Source organism: Podarcis cretensis, assembly GCF_951804945.1.
Source record: "Podarcis cretensis genome assembly, chromosome: 12".
Lineage (NCBI taxonomy): Eukaryota > Metazoa > Chordata > Lepidosauria > Squamata > Lacertidae > Podarcis > Podarcis cretensis.
In genome coordinates, this window is record NC_137181.1 from 56,701,777 (window position 1) to 56,722,711 (window position 20,935).

Below are 20,935 nucleotides of genomic sequence, written 5' to 3' on the forward strand. Positions count from 1 at the left end.
CAGGTAGAATAAATTCGACATTCTCAATCTAAAACATGTTTGGTTTTTTGCCAGGCTTGTGCAGGGTTTTAGGGATTTGTCAGTATGTTTTTTGTTTTTGTTACACAGTAATACTTAATCACTGCTGTAAAGTTTACATTTAAAAGGTAGTGGTGCGCTTGGAATGTAATTGTGGTTTGAAAATGATACATTGCACTTACTTGTGGTTTCTGTGTGCCAGATTGTAACTACCTTTAAGGCAGGTTGGAGACCTTAAGCATAGTTAAGTCAAATCTCCTTCACTGACAGAAAACATAATTCTCTCCGCCCTCAAATCCAGCTTGCAATTTATTTCAAGCCCTAAGGAGAATACAGCAAGGGTGCCTGCTGTAAAACCAAAAGTAATGCATCTTGCAAGAGATGGCAGGGTATTCATAATGTATGGCAAATGTTTGTTGAATACATAACAACAACAACAATCTTTATTACGGTCCAGAGACCCAACAAACAACAACAACAACAATCATTATTACAGTCCAGAGACCCAACAAATCGTTACAAAGCAATACACAATTCATACAGCCTACCTCCAGGTTAAACATGCTTGTTGAATACATGAACTGTTCCGACTGTGGCAGGAATCCACCCAATGCTCATGGGAAATTGTAGCATGATATTTTAGAGTAATCAAGTGAAACTTTATTACAAGGCATGGCAAAAGTCTGTAATTGTATTGGGACCAGTTGTTTGTTGTTGTAGCAGTTGTGTTCTCAAAATGTTTCTTCTGTACCATGAAAAATAAATAAAAAAGATTATAAAAAGAATAAAAATGAGAAGGCAGCGTGCAGAAATATGGTATGGTGGCTTACTACCGTAGAGTGAGAGCATATTTCAACTCTTGTAGAAAGCTTCCAAATCCTATGAAATGCATTTGGCTAACACAGATAATAAACAATTCACAAGGGATGTGGGTGGCACTGTGGGTTAAACCACAGAGCCTAGGGCTTGCCGATCAGAAGGTTGGTGGTTCGAATCCCTGCAACGGGGTGAGCTCCCTTTTCTCCGTCCCTGGTCCTGCCAACCTAGCCGCTCGAAAGCACATCAAAGTGCAAGTAGATAAATAGGTATTGCTTCAGCGGGAAGGTAAACGGCGTTTCCATGCACTGCTCTGGTTCGCCAGAAGCGGCTTAGTCATGCTGGCCACTTGACCCGGAAGCTGTACGCCGGCTCCCTCGGCCAGTAAAGCGAGATGAGCGCCTCAACCCCAGAGTCGTCCGCGACTGGACCTAATGGCCCTTTACCTAGAAAGCTTCCAAATCCTATGAAATGCATTTGGCTAACATAGATAATAAACAATTCACAATTGCAAGTGGGGCTTGCAGCTAAATACTGCAATAAAAATGTTCCTGTTCAGAGCTTCAGTCATATTGGGACAGGAGCCATGTAAAGCTGTTCAGGCCTTTGGAAGAGTTTCTGGCAAGTGTAATGAGACACACACACCCCCCCCCCCGCCCAGCCCCAAACATTCCTCTGCTGTGCTATATACAGTGGTGCTCCGCAAGACGAATGCCTCACAAGACGGAAAACCCGCTAGACGAAAGGGTTTTCCGTTTTGGAGGCGCTTCGCAAAACGAATTTCCCCATGGGCTTGCTTCGCAAGACGAAAATGTCTTGCGAGTTCCTGCGGGGTTTTCCCCCCTTTCCTCCCCTTTTCCTAAGCCGCTTATCAGCTGATCCGCTGATAAGCCGCTTAATAGCTGATCGCTAATAGCCGCTAAACCGCTAATAGCGCTAATCCGCTAAGCTGTCAATGGGCTTGCTTTGCAAGACGAAAAAACCGCTATACGAAGAGCCTCACGGAACGGATTAATTTCGTCTTGCCAGGCACCACTGTAGTGCTAGAGGACTTTGGTTTGCTGCTGGCATCCAGCTCTGAAGCTGAGCATTCTATTGCCATAGAGTGTCCTTTCTCTTTGACTTCATCTTTGAAATATCCTTGTATTCTAAATATCCAAGCATGTATCTTCCAACACACTTCACCTCTCCTCACCCCCCAGATGCTAACTTTAAACTGTTAGGGGCTTGCCTAGACCAGTTACCCCTCTGCCCTGCCCTCCCTTTTATTTTTATTTCCCCAACCAGCACCATAACACTCCATGTCTCATGTGTCTCCATGCCTCATGCCTCTTGAGCTCCAATACATTCAATGAATGTGTGCAGTATACCCAACTTATGATTAGGAAATAAGAACAGTGGAGAAATCCAAGCATTCTGGCATAACTGTAATAGACAGAAACATGTCCCTCTCATCCCCGCAAAGCTAATACCACAGACAGGAGTCCCCGTATTTGGTGTTCAATGTGAATCAGCAAGTTTGATTTTCAGAAAATTTGATGAATTATTTTTAGTATTTCTGACAGGTTAATTTGCCACATACATTTCATATATCCAGGAATCTCACATGTCCTTTGTCAGGCAGGTTGTTTTGTTTACAGTGGTGCCTCGCAAGACGAAATTAATTCGTTCCGCAAGTTTTTTCTTCTTGCGAGTTTTTCGTCTTGCGAAGCACGGTTTCCCATAGGAATGCATTGAAAATCAATTAATGCGTTCCTATGGAGACCACTTGCCAGGCTGGCGGTGCGGAGAAGGGCTTTTCTCCCCACCGCAAGCCTTCAGGACAGGTACGGAAACAGAGGGGAAGGCGCGCAGCGCTTCTCCTGTGTTCCCGGGGCTTGCGGTGGGAGGAGGGTTTTTCCTCCCCACCGCCAACATTCAGAACAGCCTTCCGAATGTTGGCGGTGGGAAGGAAAACCCTCCTCCCACCGCAAGTCTTCAGGACAGCCATCCGAATGCTGGCGCCGGGAGAAGGTGTCTCTGCCCCACCGCCAGCCTTCGGAGGAGGTCCGAGGACACTGGGGAAGACGCGCTGCGCTTCCCCGCTGTCCCGGAGATTTCCCTATGGGTTTTCGTCTTGCGAAGGAAGCCCATAGGGAAATTCGTCTTGCGAAGCGCCTCAAAAAACGGAAAACCCTTTCGTCTAGCGGGTTTTTCGTCTTGCGAGGCATTCGTCTTGCGGGGCACCACTGTATTTTATTTTTAAAGTATCTTGCAAATCTATGTATGCTTCATAAGCATGCCAAAAACACTGCTTCTGTTCTCTCTTAATATTTTTTTCAGATAATGAAAGAAATTCAAGAGCACAAAATTAAAATATACGAATTCCCAGAGACAGATGATGAAGAAGAAAATAAGTTGGTTAAAAAGATAAAGGTACAAAAATTTAGAAATTGGTATAACAACTCATCTTGAGCTTTATACTTTGAGCACAGAATGCTCTATAGATCGTCTTTCTTCTTTGCTTTGGTAGAAAGAGCTGTTCTGTGCTTTCAGAGCTCCCTACTATATTGAAGGCATTGGGGGAACCCTTGCATGCAACCCCCCCCCCCCCGAGTGCCTGAACATACCAGATGTTGCTGTGTAATAACACTGGCTTTGTAGGGAAGTATGTTTTTGCTTCAATTAATAGATAATCTGCAGTTTGTCGTTGGCCCAAACCTGGACAAACTGGCTAATTTCAACTATGGTTAGTCATTTTCTGGGCTTCTATCAGCACTTGGAAATCTAAATATGTTTCTCAGAAGGTTTCTAACATCTCAGTTTTTTTCTTCCTTGTTTATTAACAATCTTGTTCTCCTTTTGTTTGCTGGTTCTGAAGGGGTGTGTACTTGTGGTTTACCTAGGGCAGTTGTGGTAAATTCCTTCAGTCTTTCTCTTGTGTGATACAGGGGGAATGCCTCGTGGGGGCTATTCTAATGTGAAGAGGCGTAGCTCAATGGTATAGCATCTGTCTGAAATCCTGAAAAGGCACTTCCAGCCAGTGTAAAAAAAATTCAAAGCTGGGTGGTTTGACTTGGTAGAATTGTTCTGTAGAATTGCAAAAGCATAGTAATGGGGAATGTATCTCAGATAGAAACGTAGGGAAAGATTTCTGCTTGAGACATTGCAAACATGATGGCACTTGGAAAATACTAGGGTCAGTGGAACAATAGTCATCAATTTTCTGTTTGGTTTTTAGCAAATACAGGAAACTAAACCCGAGCTCTTTGCATGAAAAACATGTGCTTTTCCATTGAGCTATGGCCTTTCCCATATAATGTTTCAAAAGTCCCTTTTGTTCATATCCAACTGGGATATTTCGTGTATGAAGAGGAGTAAAACTATGTACTTACACCCCCAAAATATACTCTTTCTGTCCTCCAGGACCGTTTACCTCTTGCTGTAGTAGGTAGCAATACTATCATTGAAGTCAACGGCAAGAGGGTTAGAGGAAGGCAATATCCTTGGGGTGTTGCAGAAGGTAAGTGCACAAAAGGCCATGTGTGATCTTCCCTGTAAGCCCAAAAAATATTAATAGGGTTGTGATTTGATTATATACTGCTTTTCCAATAGTACACTCAAGGCAGCCAACAATATAACGTTATTACAGTAGCTTTTGTGGTTTTTTTATTTGAACATGTGATACATATAGTGACATCGTAGTAGTGCAACATCAAATAGCTAGAATGGCTTCCCTTTCTGCTGTTTTTCCTTCAAAGTTAGTAGCAACGATGGTAAATAGAGGGTTGGCTTCCATAGTGTCCCTTCACCCCATCTGCTACTGGCAGATGTCTGTTTCCTGTATTTAAAAAATGTGACATTTTCCCCCTACAGTTGAAAATGGTGAACACTGTGACTTCACAATTCTAAGAAATATGTTGATAAGGTAAGCAAGTGATGTGCAGCACTGGTTTTGGGAATAGTTTTCCTTCCTTCCTTCCTTCCTTCCTTCCTTCCTTCCTTCCTTCCTTCCAAGTTCTGTTGTGGTTCTTCCATCTATTGGGAGGCCTTCCACACTGCTGGACCACATTGGAAGACTAGCTAAGTAGGCCCATTCCTTTCGTGAATTCTGTTGAAAAAGAAACTGGTATATTGTAATACTTTCTCTCTTTAACCAAAGGTCATCTGAATAAACGATGAACTTTTAAAATAAAAAATATATATGCATGTACTCAGTGGCCACTTTTAGTGTGTATAATTGTAGGATTTTTTCTGGTCAGGAAGAAATATTAAAAACTTAGTATTTCCTGATATGGCTTAGACTATTTGGCTACATTTTCATAACAAAGCAAGCAAAGGAAAATCTCTTTTAATTTGTGAAAGTCGGCTGTTGAATATACGTCTGGATATTTTGAAATTGATACGTCAGTTGGTGGGATGTGTAGGTGCTTTTTTGGAGGCTAGAGTTTTAACAAGAAGGTGCAAGATGCAGAAACCACAGTCTGATCCTGAGTATACTTACATAAAAGCAAGTTCCTCTGAATTAGATAGGGATTCATTGAATTTAATGTGTGTTAGGATCAAGCTTTAAATTTGGGAAATACTTGTACATCAGACATTTTTTTTTGGGGGGGGTGATTATGCTAAGAGGTATAATTTGGTTCCACAAATCTATTAAGAACATATGCAAAATATTAATGTATCCTGTATAGAATTCTCTAAACATGAAGTCGTTCGCATATTTCTTTAAGAACAATAAAACACTGTATAAAGCACTTTTACATTTCAAAGCCACATGCCACATGTTTTGCTTATTAAAATTAATATTGTATGTATCAGCTATTATTCAGTAAAGTTACTGATAAGTTCTTCTTTTTCTTAAATAGAACTCACATGCAGGACCTGAAAGACGTCACTAATAATGTCCATTATGAGAACTACCGAAGCAGAAAATTGGCGGCTGTTACGTACAATGGAGTTGACAACAACAAAAACAAAGGGCAGCTAACAAAGTAAGTGGTAGTAAAAGTGGTGATATGGTTTTTCCCACAAGTTCATGGAAAATTTGTTTTGGATCACATATTTGGCCATTCAGTCAAATCCTTAAAGGCTCATACACCACCAAAGTAATTGTTACAACTCACTTACTATTATTTATTACAGTTGTTTGTTTATATCTCACAGTTTACAAGAAACATTAACCTACCTTTTATTTTAAACTACAAGTGCCTTTTCCTATATGGATTATTCCAGCCAGTGAGGAAAAAGAGTGGGGCCTCCTGGGTCTTCATAAGCCCATTTTGTAGGCAAGCAGGGAGAGGAGTTTATTTGTCATTGTGCCCATTCTTTGGAATCTCCTCCACCAGCACAAGCACCACCAGTAGTGTGCTTCTAGTACTTGTTGAAAAATTATGTATTTGCGTGGGCCTTTGGGGTGCATTAGTCTGGTCTGCTGCGCTTCAGGTCGTTAAGTATGCTGTGGAATTTATTACTCAATGTATTGATTTTAATTTATTTTATTAAATTTGTGTACCACCCTTCATCCAAATATATCAGGGCGGTTCACAAGATAAAAATACAGGATATGTAAAGAGAAAGGGAAAGGTACCCCTGACTGTTAGGTCCAGTCGCGGACGACTATCAGGTTGCAGCGTTCATCTCGCTCTGTAGGCCGAGGGAGCCGGCGTTTGTCCGCAGACAGCTTCCGGGTCATATGGCCAGCATGACTAAGCTGCTTCTGGCGAGCCAGAGCAGTACACGGAAACGCCTTTTACCTTCCCGCCGGAGCGGTACCTATTTATCTACTTGCACTGGTGTGCTTTCAAACTGCTAGGTTGGCAGAAGCTGGGACTGAGCAACAGGAGCTCACCCCGTCACGGGGATTCGAACTGCCGACCTTCTGATTGGCAAGCCCTAGGCTCTGTGGTTTAGACCACAGCAACACCCGCAGGATAGAAGCACAAAATATCTTCACTGGCAGTCAACGGTCATAATATTTTTAAATAATGGGTGAGCAGAAGTTTTTAGTTTTTGTAATATCAGCAGGAGTAGAAAGTTGTTGTTCTGTCAGCTGAGCTGGTGGAAACATACCTGATGTTGTTCGGTCAGCTGAGCTGGTGCCTGATGGTTGAGGGAGGATTGTCAACAAAGTACATTTTCTTCATAGGAAACATAATAGTCTTTGGTCGCAACATAGGTTCAAGTACGCTTGGCTGACATGAAGCTTTTAGTGTAGCTTCCAGCCTGAATTTGGCGGCTGAGGCAGTTTTATTTGCCTGGTGGGCTCACGTCAGACAATTATGGGAACGTTTGCATGTCGATTTTATATAATTGAACAGCTACATTATTCGATATATGGGTACGTAATACTGCCATTAACTGACTTCCAATCTATACTGTATTGCCATCAGCAGGGTTCCATCTGGTTCCCATTGCTATTCATTATCTGTAAGAAGAATCTATATGTCCTTGCTATTGCCTCACTTGCAAATTAAATTGTGTCTTCTTCTCTGGTATGCTCAAACACATTTTCATGGTTAAAGTTTTTGAAATGTAGAAGGAATATTATATTACACAGTTCATGGTGCAGAAGAGTACAAATAGAATGAAATATACTTAAATTGAGCTCAAGGTGCACAGAAAGTATTTATGGACTTGTACTCTTCTGATGGGGAATAATTGAATATGTATTATATTCATAGATTTATTTTTGTAGGTTATATATCTCTATATAACCCAGTATATTCCAATTGGTGCATTAGGTAATTAATGTAACACAGTTGTTTTACTGCAGAGACTATTTCTAGTAACTAAACTTACAACAGTGGTTTTTCTACTATTCGGATCTGATACTTACATTAAGAAGGTGCTGTCTGGAGTAATAAGTTCAGCAATATCTGGCTCCCATATACATGCAAACTGAAAATGATGAGAGATGCAAAAGTAATTGTAGTTGTTACCTATTGTCAATCTCAAGGTTTGTTCCCCAACTATTAAGTTCAAGTGAACTTTTATGTTTACTCAAAAGTTAATTTTGGCTTTCTCTCTGGCACATGTCTGTCTCCTGTGCTCTCTCAAGTAGGTTTGCAGGATAGCCAGCTGAGGAGTTTATCTTCTTGGAGCTGTCAAACCAAACAAGCCCATGCAGTTTCTGCATGCACAGTGTCAGGAAAGTGTGGAAATTAATTGAAGCTTCATCACCGAATGGACTTCATCCCTTGCTTTTTCTTCATCCCACTTTTAGAAATAAGTACTCAAATTTATTGGTTTCTGAATCTTATGAGGACCCTCACTTCTCTTTTCGGAGTTATTTTAAAGCAACATACATCAATTTTTGGAAGGTTAAGTTAAGTTTATACAATTCTGAAATTGCAATGGTTTCTTCATCCATAAAGAAGACTGGTAAGACCATTAAAGGGTCTGGCATTAGTCCTGTGCCCAAATACAAACTTAAACATTTTTGAGAGTTAACATTTCTGTGCCATTCAGAAGTTGGGAGTCAGACTCTCTTTTTTAAAAAAAATAATTTTTATTAAGTTTTCCATTTAACAATCCAATCATATCACATTAATTAATCCGAATTATACCAATACATATCATAAGATGATAAAATCCAAATATTCTGCTGAATTTTTTAAATTTTTGTTGGGAGTACCCATGCTTCGAGCTCAGTAAGGGTCCAATCATCTCATATTTCTGCTGCTTTGATGTTCACAAGTCCCATCTTCCAATCTTCTTGTTGTTATCGTTTTTCTTCTGGGAGTCAGACTCTCAAGTATATTTTGGTCTGCAGTATATTTTTTGAAACATAAATCATAGTGTAAATTACATCTGTGGACAATCTATGTGTCTTCACTATGAACAAACTCTAATAGTATTTCACATTTCTCCCATGAAGTTGAAACCTCCCAAGCATGTTGCATTGTTGCATAGCTGTCAACTTCCCCCTTTTTTTAAGGGAAAATCCTATTCGGAATAAGGGAATTTCCCTTTAAAAATGGGAAACGTTGGCAGCTATGCATTGTTGTTGTTTTTTTTTATTTTATTTTTTTATTTTTTAAATAATATTTATTAACATTTCCAATAAGAACATACAAGTACAAACAGCAAAAATAAAAACAAAACAAACAAACAAACAAACAAACAAAAAACAAGTATAATTTCAAACCTTAATTTTCTCAACCTATTTTCCCCGACTTCCTCATACCTCCCCGTTTTGTATTCTAATTTCATTATCCAATCAGCAAATCCATTCCCTTGTTTCCCAAAAGTTTTTTACTAATTCCATTCCTTTTCTTAATCAAGGTCTCTGAAAACCACATTATTTTTAAACCCCTGTCAATCTAACATTCACTAATCTTATAGTATTTATTAAGGTAGTCTTTAAATTTCTTCCAATCTTCTTCCACTGTCTCCTTCTCCTGGTCCCGGATTCTGCCCGTCATCTCTGCCAGTCCCATATAGTCTGTCATTTTCATCTGCCATTCTTCCAGAGTGGGTAGATCTGGTGTCTTCCAATACTTGGCAATAAGGATTCTTGCTGCTGTTGTGGCATACAGAAACAAAGTTCTATCCTTCTTTAACACCACATGGCTAACCATACCCAGGAGAAAGGCCTCTGGTTTCTTCAAGAAGGTATATTTAAATACCTTTTTCATTTCATTATATATCATTTCCCAGAAAGCCTTGATCCTTGGGCACGTCCACCAGAGGTGAAAGAATGAACCTTCATTTTCTTTACACTTCCAACATTTATTATCTGATAAGTGGTAAATTTTAGCAAGCTTGACTGGGGTCATGTACCACCTATAAATCATTTTCATAATATTTTCTCTCAAGGCGTTGCACGCCGTGAATTTCATACCGGTGGTCCACAACTTTTCCCAGTCAGCAAACATAATATTGTGTCCAATATCTTGCGCCCACTTAATCATAGCTGATTTAACCGTTTCATCTTGCGTGTTCCATTTCAACAGCAAGTTATACATTTTTGACAAATTCTTAGTATTGGATTCTAACAGTTCTGTTTCCAATTTTGACTTTTCCACCTGGAAACCAATTTTTCTATCCAGCTTGTAAACCTCCATTATTTGATAATAGTGAAGCCAATCTCGCACTTTGTCTTTTAGATTCTCAAAACTCTGCAATTTCCACTTATTACCCTCCTGTTCTAGGATTTCACAATATTTTGGCCATTTAGACTCCGTATTAAGTTTTTTCAATGCCTTTGCCTCCATTGGTGACAGCCACCTTGGAGTTTTATTCTCCAACAAATCTTTATAATTAATCCAGACATTATACAATGCTTTCCTGACAATATGGTTTTTAAAGCCTTTATGAACCTTAACCTTGCCATACCACAAATATGCATGCCACCCAAAAAAGTTATTAAAACCTTCCAAATCTAAGGTGTCTGTGTTCTCAAGAAGCAGCCAATCCTTCAACCAGCAGAAAGCTGCTGATTCATAGTAAAGTTTCAAGTCTGGCAGGGCAAATCCCCCCCTTTCCTTTGCATCAGTTAAAATCTTAAATTTTATTCTGGGTTTTTTGCCCTGCCAGATAAATTTAGAGATATCTCGCTGCCATCTCTTAAAACACTCCATCTTATCAACAATTTGCAATGTTTGGAACAAAAATAACATTCTAGGCAATACATTCATCTTAATAGCTGCAATTCGACCAGACAAGGAAAGCTTCATGTTTGACCAAATTTCTAGATCTTTTTTCACTTGATTCCAACATTTCTCATAATTATCTTTAAATAGATTCATGTTTTTAGCTGTCATATTAATCCCCAAATATTTTACACTCTTAACCACAGTTAAACCTGTTTCATTCTGAAACCTCTCCTTCTCCCCTACTGTTAAGTTTTTCTCTAATACCTTAGTCTTTGATTTGTTTAATTTAAATCCTGCCACTTGTTGTTGTTTTTTAAATCATATTTAAATTGGTTTGAAAAGTGAAAGTTTCTGAAGTCCACCTGGCTTCATTGGAGGAGAATGCGACGCTGAGGCTTTCAGCAGCTCATTCTCATAATGCTAAAGCATTGTTTACACAGGGATGGGGAACGCATAGCCCTCCAGATGTTGCTGGACTCTCGAGCAAGAAGATGCACAGGGAGAGCCATCCCTGTGCTGTGCTGTGCTCTGCTCTATACTTCGTTGCAGAGCTCAGGAAAATGACTTCATATTCTGGACCAGGAAGCCTATACCATGCTTTCTGCTTGATCAGCATCTTCACATGTTAACAAGGTTGTAGTTGAATAGTTCTCAGCTATCTTAAATAATAATTTCAGGGAAATTGTCCCTTTCCTGGTGTGTTGCTTTTCCCTGCAATGCTTTGATCAGTATACTAACGAAGCAAAGCATTTGATTTGACAGCATGAGACCGCTTCCCATGGTCCTTAAAATGTTCAGAGCGCTTCAAAGGGAACAATGGTTGCATATATTGTGAAATTTCTGAAAATAATGTCATAGCGGTGATGCCATAAAGCCCACACTGTTGGTTGCATCGTTTAGCTGTCTAGGCTGGGCTTCCAGTTCTGCTTTACATCTCAAAGAAGTGTGAAGCAAGCCAGGTAACCATGTTGTGCATTTTGGGGACAAACCACTTTTTCACAATGCTTTACTCATGAGGTATATTCCATCTTGCTACTGTTCTTCTTTTGGCTGCTAAATCTGTTAATACTGCTTTGGTTCTAAATCAGTTGCTGAGTTGCAAGGACTACTACTTATTATTATTACTTATTCTGTTTTTTAAAATGTGGTTACAGTGAACGTTTTGGGTTTTATTTTATTACTGTTGAATTTCTAATTCTGTGCAAGCCGCATTTAGAGAGAGTTTGGCTCCTAAAGGCAGCCTATAAATGTTTTCTAATAAAACTAAATATCAAAGGGTGATCTTCAGGTATTAAAAGCTAGGAAGAACAAATATGTAACCCCGCTAAGATAACTACTTACAGTGATGCAGTCTAATAAATACTCTACATGCAGTCAGCAACTCAGCAACTCAGTGGTACCTCTAGATGCGAACGTAACCCGTGTCTGCGGGTCACGTTTCGGCGCTTCTGCACATGCGTGTGACGTCATTTTGAGTGTCTGTGCATGCGCAAGCGGCGAAACCCGGAAGTAACGCACTCCGTTACTTCCGGGTTGCTGCGGAGTGCAACTCAAACGCGCTCATCCCGAAGCACATTCAACCCGAGGTATGACTGTATAACTAATGTTAAAGTTCAGCAAAATGCAACTACTGTGTAGGTCATTCCTCATTTAATTTCTGCCCTCCCTTAAAGTTTAGCAGCTGTAGGGGACATTAGACAGGATCCATAAGCTTTCATTTGCTGCAACTTCAGATGACTCTTCAGCTAGGGAAGGAGTCATATATCTGATACAATGGTGCTGGCAAACTGTTTGCTGTTGTTTCTTGATTCTTACGATCACGATGACTCTGTCCTTGTGCATGCTGTGGAGAATGGGATCTCTCTTCTGAGGTAGCAGATCGGGGTGGAGTTTTTTCATAGCTCTACACGACTTGAATCTCTTAACCATTAAGATTTAGAGAGCAGCCGTGAGCATATGAGACATGATTTGTGACACATGCAGGTCCCATTTTCTGAACACAGTGCATTTTCAGGAGATAATTGGTTAGGTGAGCATTCGCATATCAAGCTGATGATTTTAATTATTTACTATGGGAACATTTCTAATCTGTGATTTGTGCCTTCCTGCTTCCTTCTTGAAATTGCTGCAGACAATTGGCAAAAGACAGACAAAAGGAAAAACTGATTTGTCCACTCTCTCTTGCTCTGCCAACCAGCAAAACACAAGCAAGTAAGGAAGTGGGACAACTCTTGACTGTTCAGCTACCTGAACCAGCCATTTGTGTAGCTAGGTTTGGGAATAATTATTTGTGTTCAGATAACTGAGATTTCAGATAACAAGCATTCAGATAGCGGGACCTGCATGTATAAATTCTTGAAAATGCATTTGAGCTTTTTTTAGTCAGTGTTGTGCCAGTGCAATAAATACCGTATTTTTCGCTCTATAAGACGCACCAGACCACAAGACACACCTAGTTTTTGGAGGAGGAAAACAAGAAAAAAAATATTCTGAATCTCAGAAGCCAGAACAGCAAGAGGGATCGCTGTGCAGTGAAAGCAGCAATCCCTCTTGCTGTTCTGGCTTCTGTGATAGCTGCGCAGCCTGCATTCGCTCCATAAGACGCACACACATTTCCCCTTACTTTTTAGGAGGGGGAAAGTGAGTCTTATAGAGCAAAAAATACGGTAGTTCTCATCCTGGTGTCAAAGTTAAATTGCTATATAACTTGCCAACTCCTCCTTGTTTTGTATCTAGCTGTGACGTACCTAGTAGCATCGCATCAGTGCAACAGCACCTATCTGAAACAGTCCTACATGGCTTCTGCAGCTGGGACAGAAAATAGGAAATACTTTTTAACTGAAGACTTCTTGGTTTGTTCAGTTGCAAGGGGCTTCATTTTGTTAAGCGAAGATATGATCATACAAATGGGGACATTGTTTGAATAGAGTAGATGGTCTCTACCTTGTTCTGGTTGAGCTATTTTTTTGGGGGGGGGAATCAAAAGTTTTTTTTCCTTTCAGAAATTCCAGAGTAGCTATGATATTAGAATTTAGAAGTAATCTGTGAAATAGTTTGAATGGTTTATAAACCTGGAAGAATCTTTGAAATACAAGGCAGAGAGAGAGTGGAGTGACTCTTACAGTTGCCATTTTATCATCTGATCTTAATTATAGTAAATATTTTCCAGAGAAGCCTTTTGAGACCTCTGCTGGCGAGTTAAATGGTGCTCTTGACCATTTTGAATATGCGTACTAGCAGCAATAGGCCTTGAGACAGTTGTGAATTGGTGTTTATTTTGAGAAGTTAAGCAAATGTCACTAAAATATTTAAGTTTTCATCTAAAGAGCATGCATTATTCCTTGCACACAAACACAGGTAAAAAGCTTTGCACATCAGGTCTGCATTAATTGTGTAGAGCACTTGAACTAACAGACTATTGAAAACAAAAAACTTAACTAGCTTTAACTAACAACCTGTCACTTTACAGTGGAAATCTTGCTGCTGGAGAGCATACAAACCAAAGTAGCTTCAAATCCATAATGAATTTGCTTTTTAATTATTGCTTTTTATTTTTGTGGTTTTATTTGAGCATGCTAAGCTTCTGTATTTTTTGTTTTTTAGATTTGACACAGTTGAAGGCATGTAAGTGGTCATTTAAATTTTTCAAAAGACTTAAGACAAGGATTAAAACAAAAAAAGGCTTTTAATGTTGAGTGTAATTTTCAAAACTTTTATTTTCAGCGATTGCATTTGTTTTGCTTTTAATGTTTTATTATAAAATTCCCTAACATAAAGTTAAATATTTTTAGTGACATCTACTGTGAGGGCACATTTATCACAGAGAGAGCAGAAGACCATTTTAGCAGTTAATTGAATATGAAATCCTCATAATTTGCTTCTTTTCAGCACAGTGATTGATTGTATATGTAATGACCCTCAAGAACCTGTTAGCTTCATTTCTTTCCTCTGAAGCTGCAGTTGGTTACCACGGCATTTGAAAGTGCCAAAATTATCAAATCAGAGTGCTGATAAAGAAGGCAAAAATGTAGATATATCACATCAGTAGCTTGCAGAGGCTCAGATTTCATTCTTTTCAGATATTGTGTTCCAGAGAGAATAGTCAAAATGGCATGAATGTCAGCTAGGCACATGCGCCCATTCCCCTCACCATGGAGAGGAAGTAGTGATTGATGAATTGGGTGGTATTGCATCCTGTTTGAACATGGCATGCCCCTAGCTGTCTGCCTTTAACCCCTCTTTTACCAGGGAACAGATTGGCTCTGAGAGATTCCATGTTCAAGCATGGCACAGTCTAGTTCATTTCCATCTTCTGTAGCATTAAAGAACCAGAGACTCTCACCAGGTCAAGTGTCCTCTCTGGAACATAACACTCAAATAGGTGTTGTGCATCTGTTTGAGTAGTTCTTGAGGTTTGCTCTCATTTTTGAATGGGGGGGGGATTATTCATATTTAAATGCACTGGAAACATCTATATTCAGTGCGTGCATTTAAAAACAGCATTTATTTGGACAAATACATAAACATGCAACCTTGCAATAAAATTCCATTTATTGAAATCCTTTTTTGCTTTTAGTGATGATAATAGGCATCCTGATAATATTCCATGGAGAGGGCTTTTTTCTGTATTAATATAAGTTAACCGTAGTAGCTGCCTTGAAAATAGATTACACCATGTATTCTCTCTCTCCATGTGCAAATTCTTCACAGCAGGACTGGTTTTAATTAGTTCTTTAATTTTCTTGTCCCTTTCATCATTGGATAAAAGTACAAAATCTTTCAAATAAACATTGGGTGTGGCTTAACTTATATTACAGCAGAACCTCAGACATGTGAACTCATGGAGGCTGCTTCCATGAAAGGATCATTTGCTTTTAGGTTCTCCTAACTTCACATTGTCTTCCTTTCTAGCTTCTTTTATAACTCTTAAGCTCAGTCCGCCATTCATCGTCCTTCGTAAACTTGGTTTGAATTCACTTGCTGCTTCTTTCTAGCTCCTTGAAGTTGATTCCTTATACAGTACAGTGATCCATATTGACCAGATGAAGAATTTAAGGACTCTTACAGTAGAGTGGCCACTACAAAATTGCTCAAGAAGACATTCCCCATCAGTTTCTTAGCATCCAGGCTGATGTGGAATTACTGAGAAACTGTTGCTTCCTATTACCACATCTACAGCAAACAGAAGAGCTGTCTCATTGTGGCTGATGAATCCCTCCTGTCATGCCTTAGCTGTTTTAAATGGAATCATACTGTCTGGGGTTCCGCTGTAATCTCATTTGTATATAATTCTAGGTGGTTGAGTGAAGGCTGGATTTGATTTTGTTGTTTGCTACTTGTCCACTTACACAGTTTGCCCCCACATTTTATGTTGCATGAATGTCCTACCTAGTAATGATAAACACGTGTCTTTGGTGCACCTGGCCTGGTGGGCACATCACTCTTTTCCTCCTCCTCAGATAATATAGATGTTACTAGATCATAGCATGTTCTGATTGGAACCTGGAGTGGATTCATTAGCAAGAGTAAGAAATGAAATGTGTTGAATACGGATCAGTAACATGCCACAGATTTGTTTATTAAATGTACAATTAGAGCTATGAGAAGGTCCTAGAGAGGCCTGAGTACACGTCAGCCCATGTGCACATAGTGTACTGCTTCTCCCGCATTTCTGGCAGCAACTGCCCCAGAACCCAATTCTAGTAAAGTTTCTGTAACGTCGAAACGAAGTGTTTGGAAACCCTTTAAAAGTACACCATAGAGTAATTTTTTTTACCATGAGCCTGGAGCCAAAGAATTATCCATCTGTGTTCAAATCAACAAGAATCACGTGCTCTTCCATCACCACTTCTTACTTCTTTGTGATGGTCCCCTTAAAGCTGCCCCATCACAGTGCAGCAGTGACCATAGAGTCCACCACTGGCACAGTTCCCCTTTGAGAGTCAAGTCCTTCGACGAGTCCTTAGAAAAGAACAAAATGAGCAAAAAAATGATATTTTCCCAAAGTTTGGGATGGACAATATTCCATTAGCTCTAAATCAGGCATAGGCAAACTCTGCCCTCCAAATGTTTTGGGCTACAATTCCCATCTTCCCTGACAACTGGTCCTGTTAGCTAGGGATCATGGGAGTTTTAGTCCCAAAACATCTGGAGGGCCAAGTTTGCCTATGCCTGCTCTAAATGACCCATTAACAAATCCCAAGTCGTTTTCAAGATGGAACCTTTTAATGTGAAGTGACTCTCAATGCCAAATTGTAAAATAAAATTGCTATATAAGTATGTAGCTTGATCTCTTGATCACTGTTAAATCCTTTAAGACTGAAGTCTTCTACTCAGGACCAGTGTGAGCCCCACTGAACTCTGTGATAGGGGCAGAGGAAAATAATTTTAAGAGGCATGAGAGTGTTGGGATGGGGGAATATAGTGGGGGAATGGAAGGAGGGGAATCTGTTTGAATACTGTATTCAGGAAAGAAGTGAGGGAAGACTATGACACTAAGTGGGGAAAACAAGTGTGCAGGATAGGCCTTGGGCACTGAGGAGAGCTGACTGGCAGTAGTGTGGGCTATGGTGTTATGAACCCCATCTCTAAAATGGATATGTATTTTCTAAAAAGAAAAACCTTCTATGTATGTAATTCCTTCCTTCAGTGTTCCCCAACATTGGGCCTCCAGCTGTTTTTGAACTACAATTCCCATCATCCTTGACCACTGGTCTTGCTAGCAAGGGATGATGGGAGTTGTAGTCCAAAAACAGCTGGAGGCCCAAGGTTGGGGAACACTGATATAAGGCATATCTTGTGTGATATGACCTGTAACTTGTGGCTTGGCTCACTTTCTTGTGGCTTCTGAATGTAGGTGATTTGCTGCTGCTTTTATTGTAGTGCACACAGTTAGAGCTTGGTCTGAGTTACGCTGCTGCCATGTGGATAGTATTGTTTAGGATTGTAAATCCGTGTTTTGCAAACTGCATGCCTGGAGCCACCAGTAGGCCTTGAACCCCTTTCAGGTGCACCTCAGCTTTGCAGTCTGCACCTCAGCTTTCCCAACCCAGCCTGCCCCCAACTACTGTGCCAGCAGCTGCTGATGGTGGTCCTGATGTGCATAATTCACAGGCATACAGGGATGCAGCAGTTAGAAGTGAGGCTGTGATGGGAAGGTTGAAGGGGGAAAGGAAAGGAGAAGCAGACAAGAAGAAAGGCGCCTGGGGGCACTTCTGTGCCTTTTTCTCCTCTCCCCTTCCTTCCTTCCTTCCTTCCTTCCTTCCTTCCTTCCTTCCTACACACACACACACACACACACACACACACACACACTTTTATATCCTATGTCCCAATGCTCCTTCCAAGCCAGTGAGCCTCTCCAATTTGAAAGTGACAGCAGCTTTGCATTGAAAATTAGGCAACTGGTGTGTGTGGATAGCCTTATCCTGGCTCTCTTTATAGAAGAGTATTTTAAAATCTGCAGCCAGACAATGAGTGTGGTTCCAGGAAAATAGTGAGCATTCCAAAGAAGCATTTATGCAGTTCAAAATTCAAGCCATGCAAAAAGTTATATGGTTAGCTGGTATGAAAACAGCTAACAATATATATAAAAAAGTAAAGAACATGGTCCAGGCTGCCCTCCCAGTTCTGAGGATTTTCTGCCACTCTGTGCAGACTTCTAAATGACTCTTAAGCTACAAAGCATGTGTGCACAAACACAAAAAGTATATGCACCGTGGGTTTTCAGTGTTGTGTGCCATGCATATAAATTACAGAGTTCTTTTTAGTGGCATGTGCAATGCATGTGTATTAAAATACACCCCAGCAGAAATTCTGGAGCCCCATAAAGAACATTTCTAGATGTAGCCCTGTTTCAACAGAACACACTTGAGTTGTTCCTACTTGAAATATATTGTTGTCCAAGGTTATCCATTGCATGTGCACCTGATCTGTGGTGTTAAATCTCACTACCTCTGTGTGGTTTTTTCCTTCTTCACAAAGTGCTATTTCTAAGAAATTGTACCATTGCAGGTGAAGCACAGACCCCAGCCACGTGGTTTCATCCTCTGTTAGACTAAGATGTTCACGCTAATTTGTAAACTTGAAACAAATGTGACAAGGAAGCACTTGATCACTCTCATTTATTTGTTGGCACTACTTCACTTTCCAAAAGTAGCTTGCTTCCTGTCTCCGTGTGTGTCTATTGGCTTTTCACTGAATTTGTGTTTCCAAATGAAAATTGAATAACCAAGCATCTGTTTCATTTATGGCAGGAGCCCCCTGGCACAAATGGAGGAAGAGCGGAGAGAACATGTGGCAAAGATGAAGAAAATGGAAATGGAAATGGAGCAAGTCTTTGAGATGAAGGTCAAAGAAAAAGTTCAGAAACTGAAGGACTCTGAAGCAGAGGTACATATTGCTGTGGCAGGATGTACTGCATAAAGCAAACATTAGAATATTTGAATTACAGGACAATATTTATTTAGCACTGTGAGTCAATAGAAAATCAGCTGTAAGTGGATTCTCAGGGAAATTAGATGAGCTCAAGTTGACATATATGTGGGTAATCGATAAATCCCTACTCCTGTGTGCCCAACAACTGTAAATGCACATCATGTCCTGTGACTTTTCACATTGTGGAGCTCTTGGCCATGATTTTACCATTATGGCAATATTTTTATTTTATTTTTACACCGATATAACTTGAGCTGAATGCACCTTTTTAACTTGTGTTATGTATCAAATAGTGATCTTCTGTGAAGCTAAGAGAAACTCAGATCTATAACTTTCAGGAATGTAGGGTTGTCGTGATTGCTTAAGTTGAGATTAAAAAAAATTCATCCTAAAATAAGATCCATTGTAATATCATCTTGAAAAGCAACAGCCAATACGTAGTGTAGAGTTCAGCCATGGTTTGACGCTTGGTCTTACCTACCACAGCAGCTTTTTCTTCCTGTTTGGATAGATATTATTCAGTAGGGAAACTTTCTTTAAAGGTCAGACTAGATCACAAAGGATAAGGGGTGAGAATAAGACAGTGCTTTGTTCAAGGTCTGAACATTATAGCGTTTAACATTAAAATGCCTGTTAAAAATAAAATAAATACGGGGCTGGATCCAGATTGACGGTTGCATTTGGATCCTCCTGAAATCAAAGCTGAAATGTTAGTCATTGCTCACGTTCCACTGAGTTCAGTGGTTATTAAGTGCAAGTCATGGGGTCTGGGTTCAACCCAATGTACTCATTTATTGTCTATTTTTTACTTACAACATCACTGATCTCTTTTTCATTTTCTGACGGACCCCTTGAACACAGACGAGAAACCTTACCATCTTTTGCCTTCTTGTTCCTTAGCTCCAGCGGCGTCATGAGCAGATGAAAAAGAACTTGGAGGCACAACACAAGGAATTAGAGGAAAAACGCCGCCAGTTCGAGGATGAAAAGGCAAACTGGGAAGCTCAGCAACGTATTTTGGAACAACAGAATTCTTCGAGGTGCGTTGGAGTCGTAACTGCAGTCCTTTCTGAAAGAGTTCTGATTTTAGGTCCTACCAGTTTTCCCCATTGCAGGAGTCGATAACCTGTTCCTGCACAATCCCTGCAGGGATAACACACCCAAGTAATGGCTTAGCTGTGTATAGTCCTGTGGGTTGCATCCCAGTGGTGTCCCTCTGCTGACGGAAGATACATTGATACAGCAGAGGCTCCAGTCAGTAGAAAAGAGAAGGCTATTTTCATCAGTTTGCCTTTCTCCTCGCAGCCAACCCCCACATCCTATGTTGTTTCTAAGGGCTCCTGAAACAGGGCATCATATTGGCCATATCAGTATCACCAGAAGCAGCCCCTTAGAAATGTTTAAGCTGCTTGGTTGAAGGGGGAAATTCCCCATGGCTCTTTCCCATTTCTGTTCCACTTTCCGATCTGTCCAGTCTATGCCTGGAATTGCCATTCCTCCTCTGTTGTCAAACCACTTCTTGCAATTCCTTCCTTAGGACTGACAACCCTGCTCATAACAGTACTTCCTAAACCACTCTCACCAGCTCATTTTCTGCTTCTCCACCATCTGGCTCTGTGCTATCACAGGAAGCTCCCACTTCAGATTTAACTATGTTATCTCTGCTCATTTTGGTAAAATGCCATATTACGCGCATGTGACATATCATATTTGTCCTTGCTATGAACTGCTCCACATGTACAGTTATCCTGGAAAATGGCCATGGTAAATATACTTCGCAGATGGATATCTCGGCCTGGAAAAGGTGGAGAGTTCGGAGAGAAGAGGGAAAAGTATGGGCTTTAGCAAAAATATTATAAAGGATTAAGTAAAAATAGACTGTTAATGGATGAAAGGAGGAAAGGTAAAGTTACATTATATTAAGATAAATTATAGGATAAAAATTGGGAAAGAGGAAAGGATTTGCTGAAATAGCTAACCGAAGTAGAATACAAAAAAGGGAGGTGTGAGGAGGTCAAGGAAACAAGCAAATGAAAGATAAGTTATGAGAAGGTTTGTTGTGTTTTTTTTTAACTGTTTCTATTTTT

General features: G+C 40.1%; 1 protein-coding gene across 2 annotated transcripts in view; it reads left to right on the forward strand.

Annotated features, from left to right (window-relative positions):
- The window catches only part of SEPTIN7 (septin 7), a 40,026-nt gene that overhangs the window by 16,761 nt on the left and 2,330 nt on the right, over window positions 1–20,935 (forward strand). The window contains exons 6-12 of one of the 2 annotated variants that reach the window (XM_079947626.1): window positions 3,157–3,249; window positions 4,240–4,336; window positions 4,690–4,741; window positions 5,682–5,807; window positions 14,016–14,036; window positions 18,668–18,803; window positions 19,749–19,888. In XM_079947626.1, the coding sequence (XP_079803752.1) occupies window positions 3,157–3,249; window positions 4,240–4,336; window positions 4,690–4,741; window positions 5,682–5,807; window positions 14,016–14,036; window positions 18,668–18,803; window positions 19,749–19,888 (665 nt within the window). The remainder of the gene's footprint in view (window positions 1–3,156; window positions 3,250–4,239; window positions 4,337–4,689; window positions 4,742–5,681; window positions 5,808–14,015; window positions 14,037–18,667; window positions 18,804–19,748; window positions 19,889–20,935) is intronic. The other variant, XM_079947627.1, reaches the window with a different exon arrangement.